This window comes from Mobula birostris, chromosome 7 (assembly GCF_030028105.1).
Source record: "Mobula birostris isolate sMobBir1 chromosome 7, sMobBir1.hap1, whole genome shotgun sequence".
In the NCBI taxonomy this organism is placed as follows: Eukaryota; Metazoa; Chordata; class Chondrichthyes; order Myliobatiformes; family Myliobatidae; genus Mobula; species Mobula birostris.
The window spans coordinates 46,710,718-46,731,333 of NC_092376.1; the positions used below are offsets into that span (position 1 = coordinate 46,710,718).

Consider the following 20,616-nt stretch of genomic DNA (forward strand, 5'->3'; position numbering starts at 1 on the left):
AAACAAATATGCTGGCAATTTTTGTTTTGCTAAAATCAGATACTAGCGTATTGAATGTGTGTATTTTATCAATCATTATGAATGTTCTGTAAAACCCAAAACACAAATTGATTTCAAACAAGAGAAAATCTGCAGATGCTGGAAATCCAAGCAACACACACAGAATGATAGAAGAATTCAGCAGGCCAGGCAGCATCTATGGGAGAGTACAGTCGACGTTTCAGGCCAATACCCTTCAGCAGGACAGTGGAAAAAAAGATGGTTAGAGGGTGGGGGGAGGAGAGGGAGAAACACAGGGTGATAATGAAACAGGGAGAGAGGTAGCAGTGAAATAAAGAATTGGGAAGTCGTTTGGTGAAAGAGATAAAGGGCTGGAGAAGGGGGTATCTGATAGGAGAGTACAGGTCCATGGAAGAAAGGAAAGGGGAAGGAGCACCAGAGGGAGGTGATAGGCAGGTAAAAAGAAAAGGTAAGAGAGGGAAATGGGAATGGGGGCAATTACTGGAAGTTCTAGAAATTGATGTTCATGCCATCAGGTTGGAGGCTACCCAGATGGAATATAAGGTGTTGCTCCTCCATCCTGAGTGTGGCCTCATCGCGACGGTAGAGGAGGGCATGAAGGGACATATCGGAATGGGATGTGAAAATTGATTTTCATCTTTAAACAAATGGAGTAGTTTTACAACCAGGCTATGAATTGAATTATCTACTATTACTAGCAATGAAAGCAGAAAATGATTCCGTTTGTTCCACCATTGCCCTCCCCTACCTTCTCTCCCACTTAAGCTTCTCATTCTCAATTCTGTTTAGGGGTCTTGACGCTAAAACAATAACCGTTTGTTTCAACAGTTGCTTCCTGACCAAGTCTGGCAGTTTTTTATTCAGACTTCCATCATCTGCAATTTGTTACTTTTATCTATTAATAAAATGATTGGCTTTGTATACCGCTTTACGCTGCCTTTTCTGAATCTCCCCACAGAATCAGGGTGGTCGGAGCCTGCACTGTTTCTTTCCAGACCTCAATTGATGACAGCGATCCTACAATCAGCCCAACACCGGGAATTCGTCCCATTCGATCCGCAGACCGTACACCACACCTTGGCAGACCAATGCGCCGTTTGTCCCGCTCTCGGATAGTCTACGACAGCTAACCTGAGACCCAAACTCTCTTCAGTTAACTTACTCTCTCCCTGTTCCGGAGTGAGCTTCCAGAACCGCAAGATTATGTGAGGGGATGCGCACAACCCCACCAAACAGTGAATTAGAGACACTATACCTCAAAATCTACAAAATCATACTTTTGATAGAACCTTATTTAAATAGCCCTCCATAACCTCAGTAACTCCAAAAGATATACGTGCTTTACGCTTCAAACGAATCTCATCATCTGCAGTCACTGCTGCAACAATGGTCACGATCAAAGCCACAACATAGTTCACAATTGCAGCCGTCAAACTGTGGGCGGGGCGATCGTGCATCACGTGACAGTTGTCTACCGGCGATTCGCACAGACGTAGTGTGCGCATGTGCAATGTCTCCGGCTGGGCCGGGGGTGGGAGCAAGATGGCGCCGTCGAATGTCCTGAGGTGTTGTCAACGGGTGGTCGGTTGGATCCCCGTCATTTTTATCACGCTCGTTGTCTGTTGGTCTTACTACGCTTATGTGGTAGAATTATGTATCTGTGAGTAAAATATAAATGGCATGTTACGATTTGTATTGTTCTGAACCATTTTATTGTACTGTGGTGCAGAGAAAGAGGAGGAGGAGGCGGAAGAAGTGGCTGTGCCGGTCTCCCACTCCCATCCCGGCGAATTCGCCGGGGAGCGGTGAGTGTCTGATACAGGTTCAGCATTAGCAGAGGGTACCTACTGCTCCGTTATTAGCAGCCTCCACGTAGTCCGTCCAGCTGCAGGTGACCATTGTCCCGGAGATCCGATTAGTTTAAAGTGAATGGGTTGGCCACCGGATTTAATCGACGGTAGAATTGATTCTGATTCAATCATCACTTGTAGAATATTTCTTGGTGTTTTTCCCCCCAAAATGCGTTCGTGGTAATGACGAGAACATAGGAGGGTAATAGCTTCAAGTGGTGTGAAGTGTGTTCCACTAAGCAGATTCTTGTAGTTTAAGGCAACGTTTTCGACGGTAACTTAATCTTTAAATTTGTAAACGAAAAACTTAGCAGCTGTCCATCAGTTTAACTTCCGTGTTTTGTTTTCTTGGTTCAGGTGGAAAGATGATCTCATTGATCAGGAAGTTCCTGATTCATTCTTGTGTTGTGTTACCTAACCTCACGCAGTGGCATATAAGTAGCAACCACCCGTCACCATTTTTGAACTAACCGCCCTTGCAACATTTCTCAAATAGATGCTTTTTTAGAGTGCATCCTCTCTTTACTAGTGTTAAGTTGCAAGCTGAACTGGAGTGACATGCAAACGTCCAGTGACAGTTTTTTAAATGGAAATTTCTTTAATAAAGTACTGAGAATATTAAATCTATTGTTTTCAATCTTGACTACAAACTTGATTCCTTTTCTGGTAACTTCAATCCAAATCTTGACAACTGAGAAATTGAACCAGATTAATGTAAATTTTGTCATACCTGACCCCATGAAGACCTGTAGATCAAATACTACCTGCCCAAACAGTGGCAAACCAAGTTCATCTGCAGCTTAAACTTGCATCACAGCATTATTACCCCCTAGTTTTACACATTCCTAGTAAAATATCTCCTATTTTTTGTAAATCTAAAGTCATCTAAGCCTGTTTCTTATGTACTAAGTCAATCCTGTTTGACAAAGACAAATGTTTGTAAACTTAAATGAAGCACCACCTTAGTTTAAACAATCTCTTCCTCCTCTGCCCTCTCCTTTGTAATTGCTATTTAACCTCTAAGATATCCTGCACCCCTCCAATTATGGTTTCTTGCTTACACATTGTGTACCATTGTTAGTAGCCATGTCTTGAGACCTTAAGCACTGGAGTTCATTCTGCCTCAGAGTTTTAAGGTACACATTTAAACCTGCCTCTAATTGGAATTTTGGTCATTTGCCCTCATATCTGATGTCAAGTTTTGTTAAATATTATTGAGAAGTGCCTTGCAATATTAACCTGTACATCAATGTTCTAGATAAAGTGAAATTATTATTAATAATTTCACTGCCCTCTTTCATTTTATAGGTTCCAATGCATCACACATTTCAGTTAAAAGTCCTGAGATTAGGAATTCCTATCCTATAATTCCCCACCTTGCTATATCTATTTTAACAGATGTCTTAAAACACAATTCTTTAAGTAAGCTTTTAGCTTCCCTGAGTACTAATTAATGCACCGCAAAACCTGGGCCTCTGTATCTTTCTCCACAACTGGATATTTCACTTCCTTATCGAGAGACTACAATAAGTGTAAATCTGTAATAACATATCCTCCTTGCTGACAATCAGCACAGGCGCATCAAGGATATGTGCTTAAGCAACCGCTCTAATCTGTAGACTCGTAGATCAACACAGCTCAAACATGATCGATAAATTTGCCAGCGATACCACTATTGTTGGTAAAATCTCTGATAACAATGAAGAATTGCGCATGAGTGAGATCAGCTCGCTCAATGGTGTCAGAACAACTTTGTATCCAACATTAGCAAGACCGTCGAATTGATTGTTGACTTCAGGAAGGGGAAGTCATGGGAACATACCCCAGTTTCATGGGAAGGGATGGCCAGCAGTGGAAAGAGCGTCCCTCGGTGTCAAGATCTAACAATCTATCCTGAGCCCAATACAGTGCAATCACAAAGAAGGCATGGCAGCAGTTCCATTTCATTAAGAGTTTGAAGGAATTTGGTATAACACCAAAGACTTGCAAGTTTTGACATGTGTATGATGGAGAACATTCTGACTGGTTGCATCATTGTTTGGTATAGAGACTCCAATGTGTAGGATCAAAAGAGGCTGCTGAGGGTTAAGAACACGGTCAGCTCTATCATGAGCACAGCCCTCCCCACCATTGAAGACATCTTCAAGAGGTGGTACCTGAAGAAGATGACTTCTATAATTAAGTTCAAGTTTATTGTCGTCTGGCTATACAAATATACAACTAAATGAAACAATGTTTCTCTGAACAGTGCACCCATAAAACATATCACACACAGTACATAAAATAAATATTACCACAAGTAAATTAATAAAATATAATTCAAAGTGCATGTAGTGCACAACACAAGGAAACAGTAAACAGCTTGGTGTCCGAGTGACAAGACCTCGGTGGTGGCAGAGTATTCATTAGTCTCAAAGCCTGAAGGAAGAAGCCATCACCCAGTCTAGCGGTCCTAACGCTCTTGTACCTTCTTCCTGATGGTAGTGGGTTAAAGAGATTGTGGGGTGGTTGGTAGGGATCCTCAACCTTTATATGTAAAGGTTAAGGGCTGTCACCATCCTGGACATGCCCTCTTCTCGTTCCTGTACCTCTTTCATTTTTTCTGTGTGAACTGAAGACTCAGAGGTGCAAAATGGTTGCGGCGTGGTGTGTATGGGCCAAATTGAGAATTCATTTAAGAAATTTGCGTTGAAATCTGACAAAGTATATCTCTTTGATTGACACACACTTGTGAAATACTTTATGAAACAATGTAACATCCATTTATTCATTAAGGCCATTACAATTAGCCATTGGATATGTGACATTTTGACTCTGTACCAGTGAAGACAATAAATAATTGTTCATGTTAATTGGCTGACTAATGGAAAGAATCGGTTTACAGGCAATTCTGAAGAACCATTCAGAACCCTCACGTATTAAAATGGAAAATGAATTATGAGCATATTTTTCTCAGATATATAATCTTTGTTGATGCTGAATGTTAGTAAGAGATTCAGAAATAATATCTTTGCCATTTTAGTGGGCAGAGATGTTCTCAATACCAGTCAATGTTTAACCCGTCTTCTCTAAATAACAAAATTCAACTGATAAACTGTTTGTAAAACTACTCCATTCATTAAAAGTAAGATGAAAATCACAACCAAGAGAGAAAATATGCAGATACTGGAAATCCATGCAACACACAACAAAATGCTGGAGGAACTCAGCAGGCCAGGCAGCATCTATGGAAAAAAGTACAGTCGATGTTTTGGGCCGAGACCCTTCAGCAGGACTGGAGCAAAAAAGATGAAAATCTCTGTAACTTCCGCCACCTCCAGCGGGATCCCACCACTAAGCACATCTTTCCCTCCCTCCCGCCCCCCGTCTCTCTGCTTTCCGCAGGGATCGCTCCCTATGCGATTCCTTTGTCCATTCGTTCCCCCCCCCCATCCCTCCCCATTGATCTCCCTCCTGGCACTTATCCTTGTAAGCGGAACAAGTGCTACACATGCCCTTACACTTACTCCCTTACCACCATTCAGGGTCCCAGACAGTCCTTCCAGGTGAGGCGACACTTCACCTGTGAGTCGGCTGGGGTGATATACTGTGTCCGGTGCTCCCGATGTGGCCGCCTATACATTGGCAAGACCCAACTCAGACTGGGAGATCGTTTCGCTGAACACCTACACTCTGTCCACCAGAGAAAGCAGGATCTCCCAGTGGCCACACATTTTAATTCCACGTCCCATTCCCATTCTGATATGTCTGTCCACAGCCTCCTCTACTGTAAACATGAAGCCACACTCAGGTTGGAGGAACAACACCTTATATTTCGTCTGGGTAGCCTCCAACCTGATGGCATGAAAATTAACTTCTCAAACTTCCGCTAATGCCCCACCTCTCCCTTGTACCCCATCCATTATTTATATACACACATTCTTTCTCTCTCCTTTTTCTCCCTCTGCCCCTCTCACTATACCCCTTGCCCATCCTCTGGGTTTTTTCTCCCTCTCCCCCTTTTCTTTCTCCCTGGGCCTCCTGTCCCATGATCCTCTCATATCCCATTTGCCAATCACCTGTCCAGCTCTTGGCTCCATCCCTCCCCCTCCTGTCTTCTCCTATCATTTTGGATTTCCCCTCCCCCTCCCACTTTCAAATCTCTTACTAGCTCTTCTTTCAGTTAGTCCTGACGAAGGGTCTCGGCCCGAAACGTCGACTGTACCTCTTCTTAGAGATGCTGCCTGGCCTGCTGCGTTCACCAGCAATTTTGATGTATGTTGCTTGAATTTCTAGCATCTGCAGAATTCCTCATGTTTGCGAAGATGAAAATCGATTGTGTTTTGGGTTTTACTGGAACATTCATTACAAAAAAAATCAGGGCTGACCAAGGTATCTTCCTGAGGTAAATGCAAATACCTGCATTTGGCCCATATCCCTCTCCCTGTCCAAATTTCTTTTAAGCACTTGTACCATTTACTATGGCAGCATGCTCCATATAGCCAGTACCCTCTCCATGAAGAAATTGTCCTTTAGATCTTATTCAAATCATTCCTCTCTCAACTTAAACCTCTGCTCCCTCCCCAGTTTTAGACTTCTCTACCCTGTGAAATAGACTGAAAATCTATTTTATCCATGACATTCAATTTCTGTACTCTATGATTATATGACTATTAAAGTACCTTGCCAACAGCTTGCTCGTGAAAAGTTGTACATTAGGTACCATGTCAGAGGGAAATCTGTGCATGTGAAATATTTTAGAAGTTACTTACGTCAAAAAGATAAACTTGATAATGAAAGAATGTTTTGTTTCCTTTTAAGGCCATCATCTTTTATCTATAGGAGCAAAGCTTTTCTGCCATGGGTTTTTAATTATTGTAGAAGCCAATTACACTTTTTTAACACTGTCTGTAGGACTGCAACACCAGCTAATGATAACTGTTTTCAGAACTGAGTGCATGGTTGTGAGTTTGTTTCAGAAGTGTAGGGCAGGTGTGTACAGACTGTGGTTAAACATGCACGGATAATATTTTGATTCCAGAGGCAGGGCTTATATGGACAGCCACTGGGAATTTTTCTCCCAGAGGCACATATCAAAAATACCCCTTTAAGAAAGTCGTACACAAATTCAGTGTTACTTCATGTATTTTACAGGTCAGTAAACTCATCTGTACTATTGGTGGCTGAGCTATACATTAAATAGGATTAAAGTTTTCTCTTCCTGTCAAAATAGGTGCCACCATTTGGGTTTAACAATTAAAATATGAAAATAGAGTTTAACATTTTAACTGTTTTCTTCTATCCTACAGTTACCATCCAAAGCATTGGGGAAAAAGGTAAGCATCAAAATTAACCAAATAGTGCTTTGATGGCTCATAGAAGTAATACAATTTTTTTAAAAAACTTTGCATTTGAATTTAGAAACTTGTATCATTGTGTATTCAGGCAAATATAGAACTTCATTGTGATACAACTGTAGTTTCATTTTACTGTGCATAATGTCTATAATCAACAACATCAGTTCTATCAATGATATGGTAAGAAACATTTAACTCCTTTGGATTTCAGGATAATTATAGCATTTGACACATGCTGTAAAAGTTTCTGAATCCAGGTTTTGGAAGTCGTTGATTATTTCTTAGGGTATTAATATTTAGACCACTGATTTTTAGTGTTTCTACAAAATTCAACATAATTATTGCTATGTTTTTCTTTGTCAGTTTTGTGATGTACCAACTAAACCTATTTACATTACTTAAACTGCAAATGGAAGTTAATTCCCATATCAAAGCTGTACAGCTGTCAAAAATCTGAAACACAAGGAGTATTTCCATTCATGTTTCTTCCTTTCCATCAGAATCAATTGTTTTTAAGTGGTTATATCCCATTTATTTAGCTTATCCAGTATTTGTATTTCATATTACTTATAGGGATAGCTTTGTGCTGCATGTATATGTAAACCTGAGGAATTAATGAGAAATTGTGATTAAAACTATAGAATCTATGACTTGTTTCAGATGGAAAGAAAGCAAGGTTGTGTTTTTATATATTTTAGACTAATCTAGAAGACTGGAATTAATAACCTTAAGCTATAATATAAATTCCAACAATTGAAATGTGTGCTTTGAATTTTATTTTAATTAAATCTATTCGATTGTAGAAAGTGATTACGTTTATTATAAACATATAGCATTGGTGATCCAGCTGTCTAGCTACCTTTCAACAATAACTGTTTTAAGGAAGGAAACCTGGTATTTCTGGCTAGTGTGTGTCTGAGACCATAGCAATATTGCTGCCTCTTATCTCTGAAATCATCTAGCAAGCTGCAAAGTTGCAACAAATATTTCCTAAGCAAAATAGAAGTGAACCGGATATGGCAAAGGCACACCCACCCAGTTCAATCAACCCTGAAAAATCATCCTTGCTGACATCTGGAAACATTCCGAGGTTAGATTAATTCCAAAATTGGGAAACAGCCTGATATATTCATACGCTGCAAACAGTAATTAGCAGCTAACAATCCCAACTCCTTCATCAATTCCTATATAAAGAGTAAAAGAGAGGTGAGAGTGGATATTGAACAATTGAAAATGACACTGTAGAGGTAGTAATGGGGAACAGAGAAATGGCCAATGAACTTAATACTGTAATTTAATATTAAATTGAATCAGTCTTCACTGTAGAAGATACTAACAGTCCGCCAGAAATTGGAGAGTGTCGGGGCAGAAGTGAGTGTAGTTGTTGTTACTAAGGAGAAGGTGCTTGGAAAGCTGAAAGATCTGAAAGTAGATGTCACCTGGACTAGATGGACTACACCCCAGGGTTCTGAAAGAAGTAGCTGAAGAGATTGTGGAGGCATTAGTAATGATCTTTCAAGAATCGCTAGATTCTGGTGGACTAGTTCCAGAGGACTGGAAAATTCCAAATGTCACTCCATTCTTTAAGAAGGGAGGGAGGCAGAAGAAATTATATTATAGGCCAGTTAGCCTGCCTTCACTGGTTGGGAAGATGTTAGAGTCCATTGTTAGGGATGAGGTTTCGAAGTACTTGAAGTCACATAATAAAATATGCCAAAGTCAGCATGGTTTCCTTAAGGGGAAATCTTGCCTGCCAAATCTGTTGGAATTCTTCGAAGAAATAACAGGCAAAGGAGAGTCAGTGGACTTTCTTTACCTGGACAGAAGGCCTTTGACAAGGTGCCACACATGAAGCAGCTTAACAAGGTAGATTATGAGGACATGCAGTCCTCTTTTATTGTCATTTAGTAATGCATGCGTTAAGAAATGATACAGTGTTCCTCCAGTATGATATCACAGAAACACAAGACAAACCAAGACTGAAAAACTGACAAAAACTGCATAATTATAACATGTAGTTACAACAGTGCAAAGCGATACCGTAATTTGATAACAGACCATGGGCACAGTAAAAAAAAAAGTCTCAAAGTCTCTCGAAAGTCCCATCATCTCATGCAGACGGTAGAAGGAAGAAAACTCTCCCAGCCATGAACCTCCAGCACCGCAAACTTGCTGATGCAGCACCCTGGAAGCACCCGACCACAGCCGACTCTTGAGTCCGTGGGAAAACTTCGAGCCTCTGACCAGTCCTCTGACACTGAGCACCATCTCTGTTGAGCGCTTTGACCCCAGCCCCAGCCGCCAAGCAATAGGCAAAGCCGAGGATTTGGGGCTTTCCCCTCCAGAGATTCTCAATCGCCCAGTAGCAGCGGCAGTGAAGCCGACATTTCAGAATTTTCTCCAGATTTTCCTCTGTGCTTCTCACGTCTGTCTCCATCTTAACAAATACAATAGACAATAGGTGCAGGAGTAGGCCATCCGGCCCTTCGAGCCAGCACCGCCATTCACTGTGATCATGGCTGATCATCCACAATCAGTATCCAGTTCCTGCCTTATCCCCTTAACCTTTGATTCCGCTATCTTTAAGAGCTCTATCCATCTCTTTCTTGAAAACATCCAGAGACTTGGCCTCCACAGCCTTCTGGGGCAGAACATTCCATATATCCACCACTCTCTGGATGAAAAAGTTTTTCCTCAACTACGTTCTAAATGGCCTACCCCTTATTCTTAAATTGTGGCTTCTGGTTTTGGACTCACCCATCAGCGGGAACATGCTTCCTGCCTCCAGCATGTCCAATCCCTTAATAATCTTATATGTTTCAATAAGATCCCCTCTCAGCCTTCTAAATGCCAGAGTATTCAAGCCCAGTCACTCCAGTCTTTCGACATATGACAGTCCCACCATCCCGCAAATTAACCTCGTGAACCTACGCTGTACTCCCTCAATAGCAAGAATACAGATATCATTCACCGGAGAGGCTGCGTGCACTGCGTCACACCGCCATCTTCTCCTCCCCCTTAAGAGCCGATGGTATTACAGGAAAGATACTAGCATGGATGGAAGATTGACTGACTGGCAGGGCGCAATGGGAAAAAAGGGAGGCCTTTTCTGGTTGGCTGCCAATGACTAGAGATGTTGCACGGGAGTTGGTGTTGGGACCACTTCTTTTCACATTATATGTCAATGATAATGGAATTGATGGCTTTGTGGACAATGTGAAAATAGGTGGAGAAGCAGATAGTGTTGAGGAAACAGTCTGCAGCAGGACTATGGCAGAATGGGAGAATGGGCAAAGAAGTAGCAGATGAAATATGGTGTAGAGAAGTGAATGGTCATGCACTTTGGTGAAAGGAATAAAGGTGTAGACTATTTTGTAAATGAGAAAATTTAAAAATCAGAGGTGCAAAGAGACTTGGGACTCCTTGTGCAGGTTAACTTGCAGGTTGAGTCAGTGGTAAGGAAGTCAAATGTAATGCTCATATTCATTTCAAGAGGACTAGAATACAAGAGCAAGGATGTGATGCTGAGGCTTTATAAAGCATTGGTCAGACCGCACATGGAGTATTGTGAGTAGTTTTGGGGCCCTTATTTAAGAAAAGATGTGCTGGCATTGGAGAGGATGTAGAGGAGATTCACAGGAATGATTCTGGAATGAATGAAATAATGTATAGGTGCGTTTGGCTCTGGGCCTGTACTCGCTGGAGCTTAGAAGAATGAGGGCAGATCTCATTGAAATCTATCGACTATTGAAAGGCCTAGGTAGAGAGTATGTGCAGGGGATGTTTTCTGTAGTGGATGGGTCTGGGAGCAGAGGGCGTACTCTCAGAATGGAGTGATATCCACAGAGATGAGGATGAATTTCTTTGGTTGGAGGGTGGTAAATCTGTGCAGTTCATGGCCATGAATGGCTGTGGAGTCCAATTCAATAAGTATATTTAAAACAAAAATTGATAGGTTCTTGATTAGACAAGGTGTCAAAAATCATGGGGAGAAGACAAGAATGGAGTTGAGAGGGATTATTTTGCCTCGAGGTACTGTTTGTTTTGTACAAATATCACATCCTATTCGTAAGCTGATTTGTTTTTTAACATAATGTTTTGCACAAATTATTCGGATTTCAACTTGAAGGACATTGTGAAAAGACATCCATCTCCATCCACTCTTTGTTTGCCCTTGAAACAGCAATTTTTTTTCACTCTGCTGTCTTCACAGGGCATTAAACCTTCTCAAAAATCACCCAAGCCAGAAGCTTTCTTCAGGGTTTTTAATGACAAGCTTTGTGAACCTGCAGAAAGTTAAGTAAAACATGTGTTAGATTCAATACAGAACCATTACTTGTCTGAATATGCTAATATTATTCTCACAATCAGCATTAACAAGGTAATACACACATACAACATTCTATAGCTATGCAGTGGAATTGAGTGAATTCATTAGCTTAATAAAGATGAATGATAAACATAACACTTCCTTCAAAGTACATCCACTAAAGAAAGCCTAAGACTCACAGATATTGCTATTTCAAGGACAAATAAAGAGTGGGTGGAGATGGGTGTCTTTCTACCATGTGTACTTAAAGTTGAAATCCAAATTAACCTGTGCAGGAAATGATGTGAAAAAACAGCTTATAAATGGGAAATGATGTTTATCCACAATAAACAGCACCTCTAGAGGAAGACCATTCCCAGCCTGGCCTTCATAATGTCAAACTTAACTACTGAAACTAAAAGTCAAATAATCATTTCATGAGGAATTCTGCAGATGTTGGAAATTCAAGTAACACACATCAGAGTTGCTGGTGAACGCAGCAGGCCGGGCAGCATCTCTAGGAAGAGGTACAGTCGACGTTTCAGGCTGAGACCCTTCGTCAGGACTAACTGAAGGAAGAGCTAGTAAGAGATTTGAAAGTGGGAGGGGGAGGGGGAGATCCAAAATGATAGGAGAAGACAGGAAGGGTAGGGATGGAGCCAAGAGCTGGACAGGTGATTGACAAAAGGGATATGAGAGAATCATGGGACAGGAGGCCCAGGGAGAAGGAAAAGGGGGAGGGGGGGAAAAACCCAGAGGATGGGCAAGGGGTATAGTCAGAGGGACAGAGGGAGAAAAAAGAGAGAGAAAAAAGAGAGAGAGAGAGAAAGATTGTGTGTATATAAATAAATAACAGATGGGGTACGAGGGGGAGGCGGGCATTAGCGGAAGTTTGAGAAGTCACTGTTCATGCCATCAGGTTCGATGCTACCCAGACAGAATATAAGGTGTTGTTCCTCCAACCTGAGTGTGGTTTCATCTTTACAGTAGAGGAGGCTGTGAATAGACATATCAGAATGGGATGTGGAATTAAAATGTGTGGCCACTGGGAAGTCGTTTCTTTTTGGATTCCAGACCTAATCAGTTTCCCTCTACCACCACTCTGCTCCGTCTAGCGGAGTTAGTCCTTACTCTTAATAATTTCTCCTTTGGCTCCTCCCACTTCCTCCAAACTGAAGGTGTAGCTATGGGTACCCGTACATGTCCTAGCTATGCCTGCCTTTTTGTTGGCTTTGTGGAACAATCTACGTTCCAAACCTATTCTGATATCTGTCCCCCACTTTGCCTTCGCTACTTCGACGACTGCATTGGCGCTGCTTCCTGCACACATGCTGAGCTCGTTGACTTCATTAACTTTGCCTCCATCTTTCACCTTACCCTCAAGTTTACCTGGTCCATTTCCAACACCTCCCTCCCCTTTCTAGATCTTTCTGTCTCTATCTCTGGAGACAGCTTATCCACTGATGTCTACTATAAGCCTACTGACTCTCACAGCTATCTGGACTATTCCTCTTCTCACCCTGTCTCTTGCAAAAATGCCATCCCCTTCTCGCAGTTCCTCCGTCTCCGCTGCATGTGCTCTCAGGATGAGGCTTTTCATTACAGGACGAGAGAGATGTCCTCCTTTTTTAAAGAAAGGGGCTTCCCTTCCTCCACCATCAACTCTGCTCTCAAACGCATCTCCCCCATTTCACGCACATCTGCTCTCACTCCATCCTCCCGCCACCCCACTGGGAATAGGGTTCCCCTGGTCCTCACCTACCACCCCACCAGCCTCCGGGTCCAACATATTATTCTCCGTAACTTCTGCCACCTCCAACGGGATCCCACCACTAAGTACATCTTTCCCTCCTCCCCTCTCTCTGCTTTACGCAGGGATCGCTCCCTACGTGACTTCCCTGTCCATTCGTCCCCCCCATCCCTCCCCACTGATCTCCCTCCTAGCACTTATTCTTGTAAGCGGAACAAGTGCTACACATGCCTTTACACTTCCTCTCTTACCACCATTCAGGGCCCTAGACAGTCCTTCCAGGTGAGGCAACACTTCACCTGTGAGTCAGCTGGGGTGATATACTGTGTCCGGTCCTCCCGATGTGGCCTTCTATATATTGGCGAGACCCGACGCAGACTGAGAGATCGTTTTGCTGAACACCTACGCTCTGTCAGCCAGAGAAAGCAGGATCTCCCAGTGGCCACACATTTTAATTCTACATCCCATTCCCACTCTGATATGTCTATCCACAGCTATTGTAAAGATGAAACCACACTCAGGTTGGAGGAACAACACCTTATATTCTGTCTGGGTAGCCTCCAACCTGATGGCATGAACATTGATTTCTCTAACTTCCGCTAATGCCCCACCTCTTCCTCGTACCCCATCCGTTATTTATTTACATACACACATTCTTTCTCTCTCTCTCCTTTTTCTCCCTCTGTCCCTCTCACTATACCCCTTGCCCATCCTCTGGGTTTCCCCCCTTCCCCTTTTCCTCCTCCCTGGACCTCCTGTCCCATGATTCTCTCATATCCCTTTTGCCAATCACCTGTCCAGCTCTTGGCTCCATCCCTCCCCCTCCTGTCTTCTCCTATCATTTTGGATCTCTCCCTCCCCCTCCCACTTTCAAATCTCTTACTTGCTCTTCCTTCAGTTAGTCCTGACGAAGGGTCTCGGCCTGAAACATCGACTGTACCTCTTCCTAGAGATGCTGCCTGGCCTGCTGCGTTCACCAGCAACTTTGATGTGTGTTGCTTGATCATTTCATTGTCTTTTGCAAAAGAATAGACTAGTCTTGAAACAGTCTCACTACGCGGTCTTTAACTTTTCTCGCTTCGAAAATGTAGTCCTTGATGACATACTTACTCATGGTAAAGTCTGATGAGCAGACCTGTGAGACGGAACTCACCCAGAATGATGATTGGGTGAGGAGCCTCTGAAGTGCATTGTGTGCTCTAAATACGTCAAGAAAGGGACAGAGTTCACTATAGTGACTTAGGATTGTAAGATGTTCCTGCTTTGTGGTGTGCTGGACTTTCTCTGCATGCATCTTATGTGCACAGATGATATCTCTGCCAAGTCACAGGAGAATGTCAGAAAAGTGGGGGGATCTTGTAAGCTACAGTTGCAAGAAAAACTTTGTGAACCCTTTGCAATTACCTGCTTTTTTGCACTAATTACTCATAAAATGTGATCTGATCTTTAAGTTATAATAAGTGACAAAACACAATCTGCCTAAATTAATAACACACAAACAATTGTACTACTTCTCGTCAATACTGAGCACACCATTTAAACAATCACAGTCTAGGTTCATAAAAGTATGTGAACCTCTAGGGTAATGCCTTCTATAAAAGCTATTTGGAGTCGAGTGTTCCAATCAATTAGATGTGATTCGAGGTATAGGTTGCAAAGGTGCCCTGCCCTATAAATAAAGTCAGGTTACTGACATAGGAAAGATCTGTTTATGTGCACCATGCCTTGAACAAAACAACTTTCAGAGGACCTTAGAAGAAGAATTGTAGAGATACGTGGAGCTGAAAAAGGATACAAAAGCATTTCTAAATACCTGAGTGTTCATCAGTCCACAGTAAGAGAAATTGTCTACAAATGGAGGAAATTCAGTACTGTTGCTACTTTTCTGAGGAGTGGGTGTCTGTGAAGATCACACCAAGAGCGCATTGTGCAATGCTGAAAGAGGTAAAATGGAACCCCAAGGGTAACAGCAAAAGACCAACAGAAATCTTTAGAACCCAAAGGGTTTCAGCCTGAAATGTCAACTGTACTTTTTCCATAGATACTGCCTAGCCTACTGAGTGCCTCCAGCATTTTGTGTGTATACTTGCTAAAGTCTGTCTTCATGTGCCCACTATAAGAACTAGAATGGTGTTCATAGAAGGACACCATGAAGGAAACCACTGCTCTCGAAATAAAAACTTTGGTGAAAGTCTCAAGTTTGCAAAAGACCAGTTGGATGTTCCACAACACCTCTGGGATAATGTTTTGTGGACAGATGAGACAAAAGTTGAACTTTTTGGCAGAAATGCACACTGCTATGTTTGCACATCGACACCAAAACCTCATCCCAACTGTGAAACTTGGTGGAAGGGGCATCATGGCTTGGGGCTGTTTTACTGCCTCAGGGCATGGACAGCTTGCAATTATTGAGGGGACAATGAATTCAAAATTCTGTCAAGAAATTTTACAGGAGAACGTCAGGGTAGCAGTCTGTCACCTGAGGCTTAATAGAAGTTGGATGATGCAACAAAACAATGATTCAAAACACAAGAGTAAATCAACAACAGAATAGTTGAGAGAGAAGAAAATTTGTGTTTTAAAATGACTAAGTCAGAGTCCAGACCTTGACCCAATTGAGATGTTGTGGCATGACCTGAAGAGGGATGTTCATGCGAGGTATCCAAGAAATATTGATGAACTGAAACTGGTTTGTATGGAGGAATGGTCTAAATACCTCCTTGCCATTGTGCAATTCCGATCAGCAGCTACAGGAAACGTTTGGTGGAGGTTATTGCTACCAAAGGAGGTGCTACCAGTTACTAAATACTATGGTTCACTTACTTTTTCCAGCCCGGGCTGTAAATGATTCAACAATGTGTTCACTAAAGACATGAAAAGTATAATTGTTTGTGTGCCTTTAGTTTTGGCAGATTGTGTTTGTCTATTATTGTGACTTAGATGAAGTTCAGACCTCATTTTATGAGTAATGAATGCAGAAAACCAGGTAATTGCAAAGGGTTCACAAAATTTTTTGCAGCTGCATGTCCTTAAGATGTGCAGCTTCAGGAGTTGGGATTACATCTCTGTTGTTGGGATAATGGTTGTAGTCAGTGAGAGCTGGCAAGAGTAAGCAGACCTCCCCTCCTTTTGACCCCCAACAAATCCATCGGCTCTGCTTTTGGTAATTTCTGATATTCCAGAACATGTCTTTTTAGTCTCGAAACAAGAAATAGTCCATCCAGACACATTTCAAATCATGATCAGGTTCTTCAACCAGGCTTGTTTGAGGAAATTCTGCCCAAATACCATCAACATACAGCCTGTAGCACCTGAGGTCACAGTAGATCATTGTTTTACCATGATAAGGAATGCCTAACATTCCATGCCCAGACTGCATTTTGGTAAATCTGATCACTTGGCTATTCCTCAACTATAGGCAGAGAGGACCAAGAAGGTATGAACCAGGGAGGCACAGGAGCGCTTACAGAACTGCTTTGAATCAGTGGACTGGACTGTTCAGGGAGTCATCTTCAATCCTGGATCAATATGTCACAGTTGTCACTGACTTCATTAAAACCTATGTGGAAGAGTGTGTGCCTACAGAACTTACTGTACATTACTGCCAAAAGCCGTGGATGAACCAGGAAGTCTGCTGAGGGCTAGATCTGTGGCATTCAAGTCTGGCGATCCAAGTCTGTATAAGAAAACCAGATATGACTTGCAGAGAGCTATTTCAAGAGCCAAGAAACAAATCCAGTAGAGGTTAGAGGCGACATCAGATGCACATCAACTCTGGCAGGGTTTGCAGGCCATGGCTTCCTACAAAGCAAAACCCACCATCATGAATGGCAGCAATACTTCACTACCAGATGAGCTCAATGCCTTTCATGATTGCTTTGAAAAGGAGAATAAAACCACAGCTGTGAGGATTTCTGCAGCATCTGATGACCCTGTGATCGCTGTCTCAGAGGCTGACATCATGCTGTCTTTCAAGAGGATGGATAGATAGATATACTTTATTGATGCCGAGGGAAATTGGGCTTTGTTACAGCCGCACCAACCAAGAATAGAGCATAAATATAGCAATACAAAAACCCCCAACAATCAAATAACAAAATGCAAACTATGCCAGGTGGAAGTAAGTCCAGGACCAGCCTATTGGCTCAGGGTGTCTGACCCTCCACGGGAGGAGCTGCAAAGTTCAATGGCCACAGGCAGGAACAACCTCCCATGACGCCCAGTGTTGTATCTCGGTGGAATATGGCCAGAGTCCAACAGCAAAAAGTTCAATATCCGGTCTACAAACACGTTCCTCAATCATAATATGACCCGGATTGCACCATCCGTTGTTATCCAGAACAGTAAGCACCCAACTCCTTTACGCTTACCACTCTCAGTGCACTTCCGGTCAGCCCGAATGTTCTGGCAGCTGTCCATGGAAAAGTTTTGATCGGGTATGTCCTCGTGTAGCCCCGTTCCAGTAAAGCACATAACACTGCACTCCCGAAATGTTCTCTGACGCCTGGCTAGCGCTGTGAACTTGTCCATTTTATTACCCACTGAACTCCTCTTCTCCATAAGTCTCTGTTGTCTCGACCCGGTCCTCTTTCCTCGACTTTGTGATCCCCCTCTGCATCCTCTGTGTGTTTTCCTCCAGATTTCAGCCGGGGTGTCCGCCACTCTGCTCGCTAAACCGGCCGGCATAAGCTCAATCATCTGGTCCCTGGAATAAACAATGCGACCATGCTTCTGCCCCGCTAATGAGACGTGTCGTAATGTAACTATTTCCAGCACTAAAAACCCAAATAAAACTCTCCCTACCAGCATGTTAGAGAGGGTGCAGCTTCAACGTGTTACCGAGGGAAAAAAAATACAACAAATAACGTAAGTTAAAAAAGTAAGAATACTGGTCGGAATGGCTGTAACAGGCTGCATGCACGACCGGCGCATGTGCACATGAACCCTTGCAGGGCAGCAGTGCCAGATATAGTATCGAGTAAGGCTCTGAAAACTTGTCCAAACTAATTGGCAGGGATATTCAAAGAAATTTTCAATCTCTCACTGCTATAGAAGTTCCCACCTACTTCAAAAGAACAACAATTATACCAGTGCCCAAAAAGAGCAGCTTGAGTTACTTCAATGACTATTGTCCAGTAGGATTCATATCTATGGTGTTGAAATGCTTTCGGAGGTTGGTCATGGCTAGAGTCAACACCCGTCTCAGGAAGGACCTGGGCACACTGCAATTTGGCCATCACCACAATAGGTCTACAGCAGATGCGATCTCAATGGCTCTCCGTGCAGCTTTGAATGACCTGGACAATGGCAATACCTATGTCAGGTTGCTGTTTATTGATTATAGCTCAGCATTTAACACCATCATTCCTATAGTACTGATCAAAGAGCTACAGAACCTAGGTCTATGTACCTTTCTCTGCACCTGGATCCTCAACTTCCTAACCAGCAGACCACAATTTGTGCGGATTTGAAATAACATTTGCACCTTGCCGATAATTAACACTGGTGTTCCACAGGAATGTGTGCTTAGCCCACTGCTCTGTTCTCCCTACACCCATGACTGTGTTGCTAGGCATACTTCAAACACCATCTATAAATTTGCTAATGACACAACCATTATTGGCAGAATTTCAGATGGTGATGAAAAGGCATACAGGAGTGAGATATACCAGTTAAATGAGTGGTGCCACAGCAACAACCTTGTACCTAACAGCAACAAGATCAAAGAGCTGATTGTGGACTTCAGAAAGGGTAAGACAAGGGAACACAAACGAATCCTCATAGAGGGATCAGAAGTGAGCAATTTCAACTTCCTTGGTGCCTGACCAGGATGCAACTTACTGATGCAGCTCTAAAGAAGGCACAACAGCAGCTATGTTTCATTAGGAGTTTGAGGTATGTCACCAAATGCACTTGTAAATTTCTACAGATGTACCATGTAGAGTATTCTTACTGGTTTCATCACCGTCTGATATGGAGGAGTTGCTGCACAGGATCAAAGTAAGCTGCAAAGAGTTGTAAAATTAGTCAGCTCCATCATGGGCACTGTCCTCCATAGTATCCAGGACCTCTTCAAGGAGCGGTGCCTCAAAAAGGTGGCGTCCATCTCCCAGGACATGCTCTCCTCTCATTGCTACAATCAGCTAGGAGGTACAGAAGCCTGAAGGCATGCACTCAATGATTCAGGAACGGCTTCTTCTCCTCTGCCATCCAATTTCTAAATGGACATTGAACCCATAAGCACAACCTCACTACTTTTTTATTTCAATTTTTTGCACTACTTATTTAATTTAACTATTCAATTATATAGGAGGAGGAGAAGATGATATGACATCATCTTCGAAATGATGTGGTATTTGTGAAGTAGGATGCCGTGCACAATCCTGATTTGATGGAGGCAGATGTGAGAAGCTCAGAGGAACATCTGGAGAAACTTCTGAAATGCCTGCTTCGCTGCCACTGCCACTGTGTGATCGAGAATCTCCGGAAGGCAAGGCCCCAAATCCTTGGCTTTGCCTATTGCCTGTTGCTGGGGCTGGGGTCGGAGCACTCGGCAGAGATGATGCTCGGTGCTCGGTTTCAGAGGGCTGGTCGGAGGCTCGAAGTTTTCAGACAGACTCAAGAGTCGGCTGTGGTCGGGTGCTTCCAGGATGCTGCATTGGCAAATTTACGGCGCTGGAATCTCATGGCAGGAAGAGAGTTTCTCTTCCTTCTATGGTATTGCCTTTGCACTGTTGTAACTATATGTTATAATTATATGGTTTTTGTCAATTTTTTTAGTCTTGGTTTGTCTTGTGTTGCTGTGATATCTTTCTGGAGGAACATTGTATCATTTCTTAATGCATGCATTACTAAATGACAATAAAAGAGGATTGCGTGTCCTCATAATCTAATCTAATATATAAAATGTCCTTTTTTCCTCTATTGTGTATTGTATTGTACTACTGCCGCAAAGGTAACAAATTGGTTTTAAAAGTGATTCTGATTTTTTTTTCTATTTGTATGCGCCCAGTTTGTTGTCTTTTGCATGCTGGTTATCTGCCCTGTTGTATGTGGTCCTTCATTGATTGTATTATGGTTATTAGATTTATTGAGATACCCACAAGAAAATGAATTTCAGGGTGGTATATGATGACACATACGTACTTGATAATAAATTTACTTTGAACTTTAAAGATTGTATTAAGATTGTTTTCAAGACCAGTCTCTGAGACAGTCCTTCTTTTGCCAAAGACTTAATGAAATAATCATTTGACATTTAATTTCAGTAGTTAAGTTTGACATCGTGAATGTCAGGCAGGACATGTTCTACCTCTAGAGGCACTGCCTTTCAAATCACTTCCTGTGCGG

General features: G+C 42.5%; 1 protein-coding gene across 6 annotated transcripts in view; it reads left to right on the forward strand.

Moving 5' to 3' along the window:
* The first annotated feature begins 1,546 nt into the window (after positions 1 to 1,546).
* LOC140200163 (palmitoyltransferase ZDHHC20-B-like) overlaps positions 1,547 to 20,616 on the forward strand; it is a 78,766-nt gene continuing 59,696 nt past the window's right edge. For 3 of the 6 annotated variants that reach the window (XM_072263058.1, XM_072263059.1, XM_072263061.1), the window contains exons 1-2: positions 1,696 to 1,826; positions 7,160 to 7,186. In XM_072263058.1, coding sequence (XP_072119159.1) covers positions 1,697 to 1,826; positions 7,160 to 7,186 — 157 coding nt within the window. In that variant the 5' untranslated portion in view covers position 1,696. The other 3 variants (XM_072263060.1, XM_072263064.1, XM_072263062.1) reach the window with 2 other exon arrangements.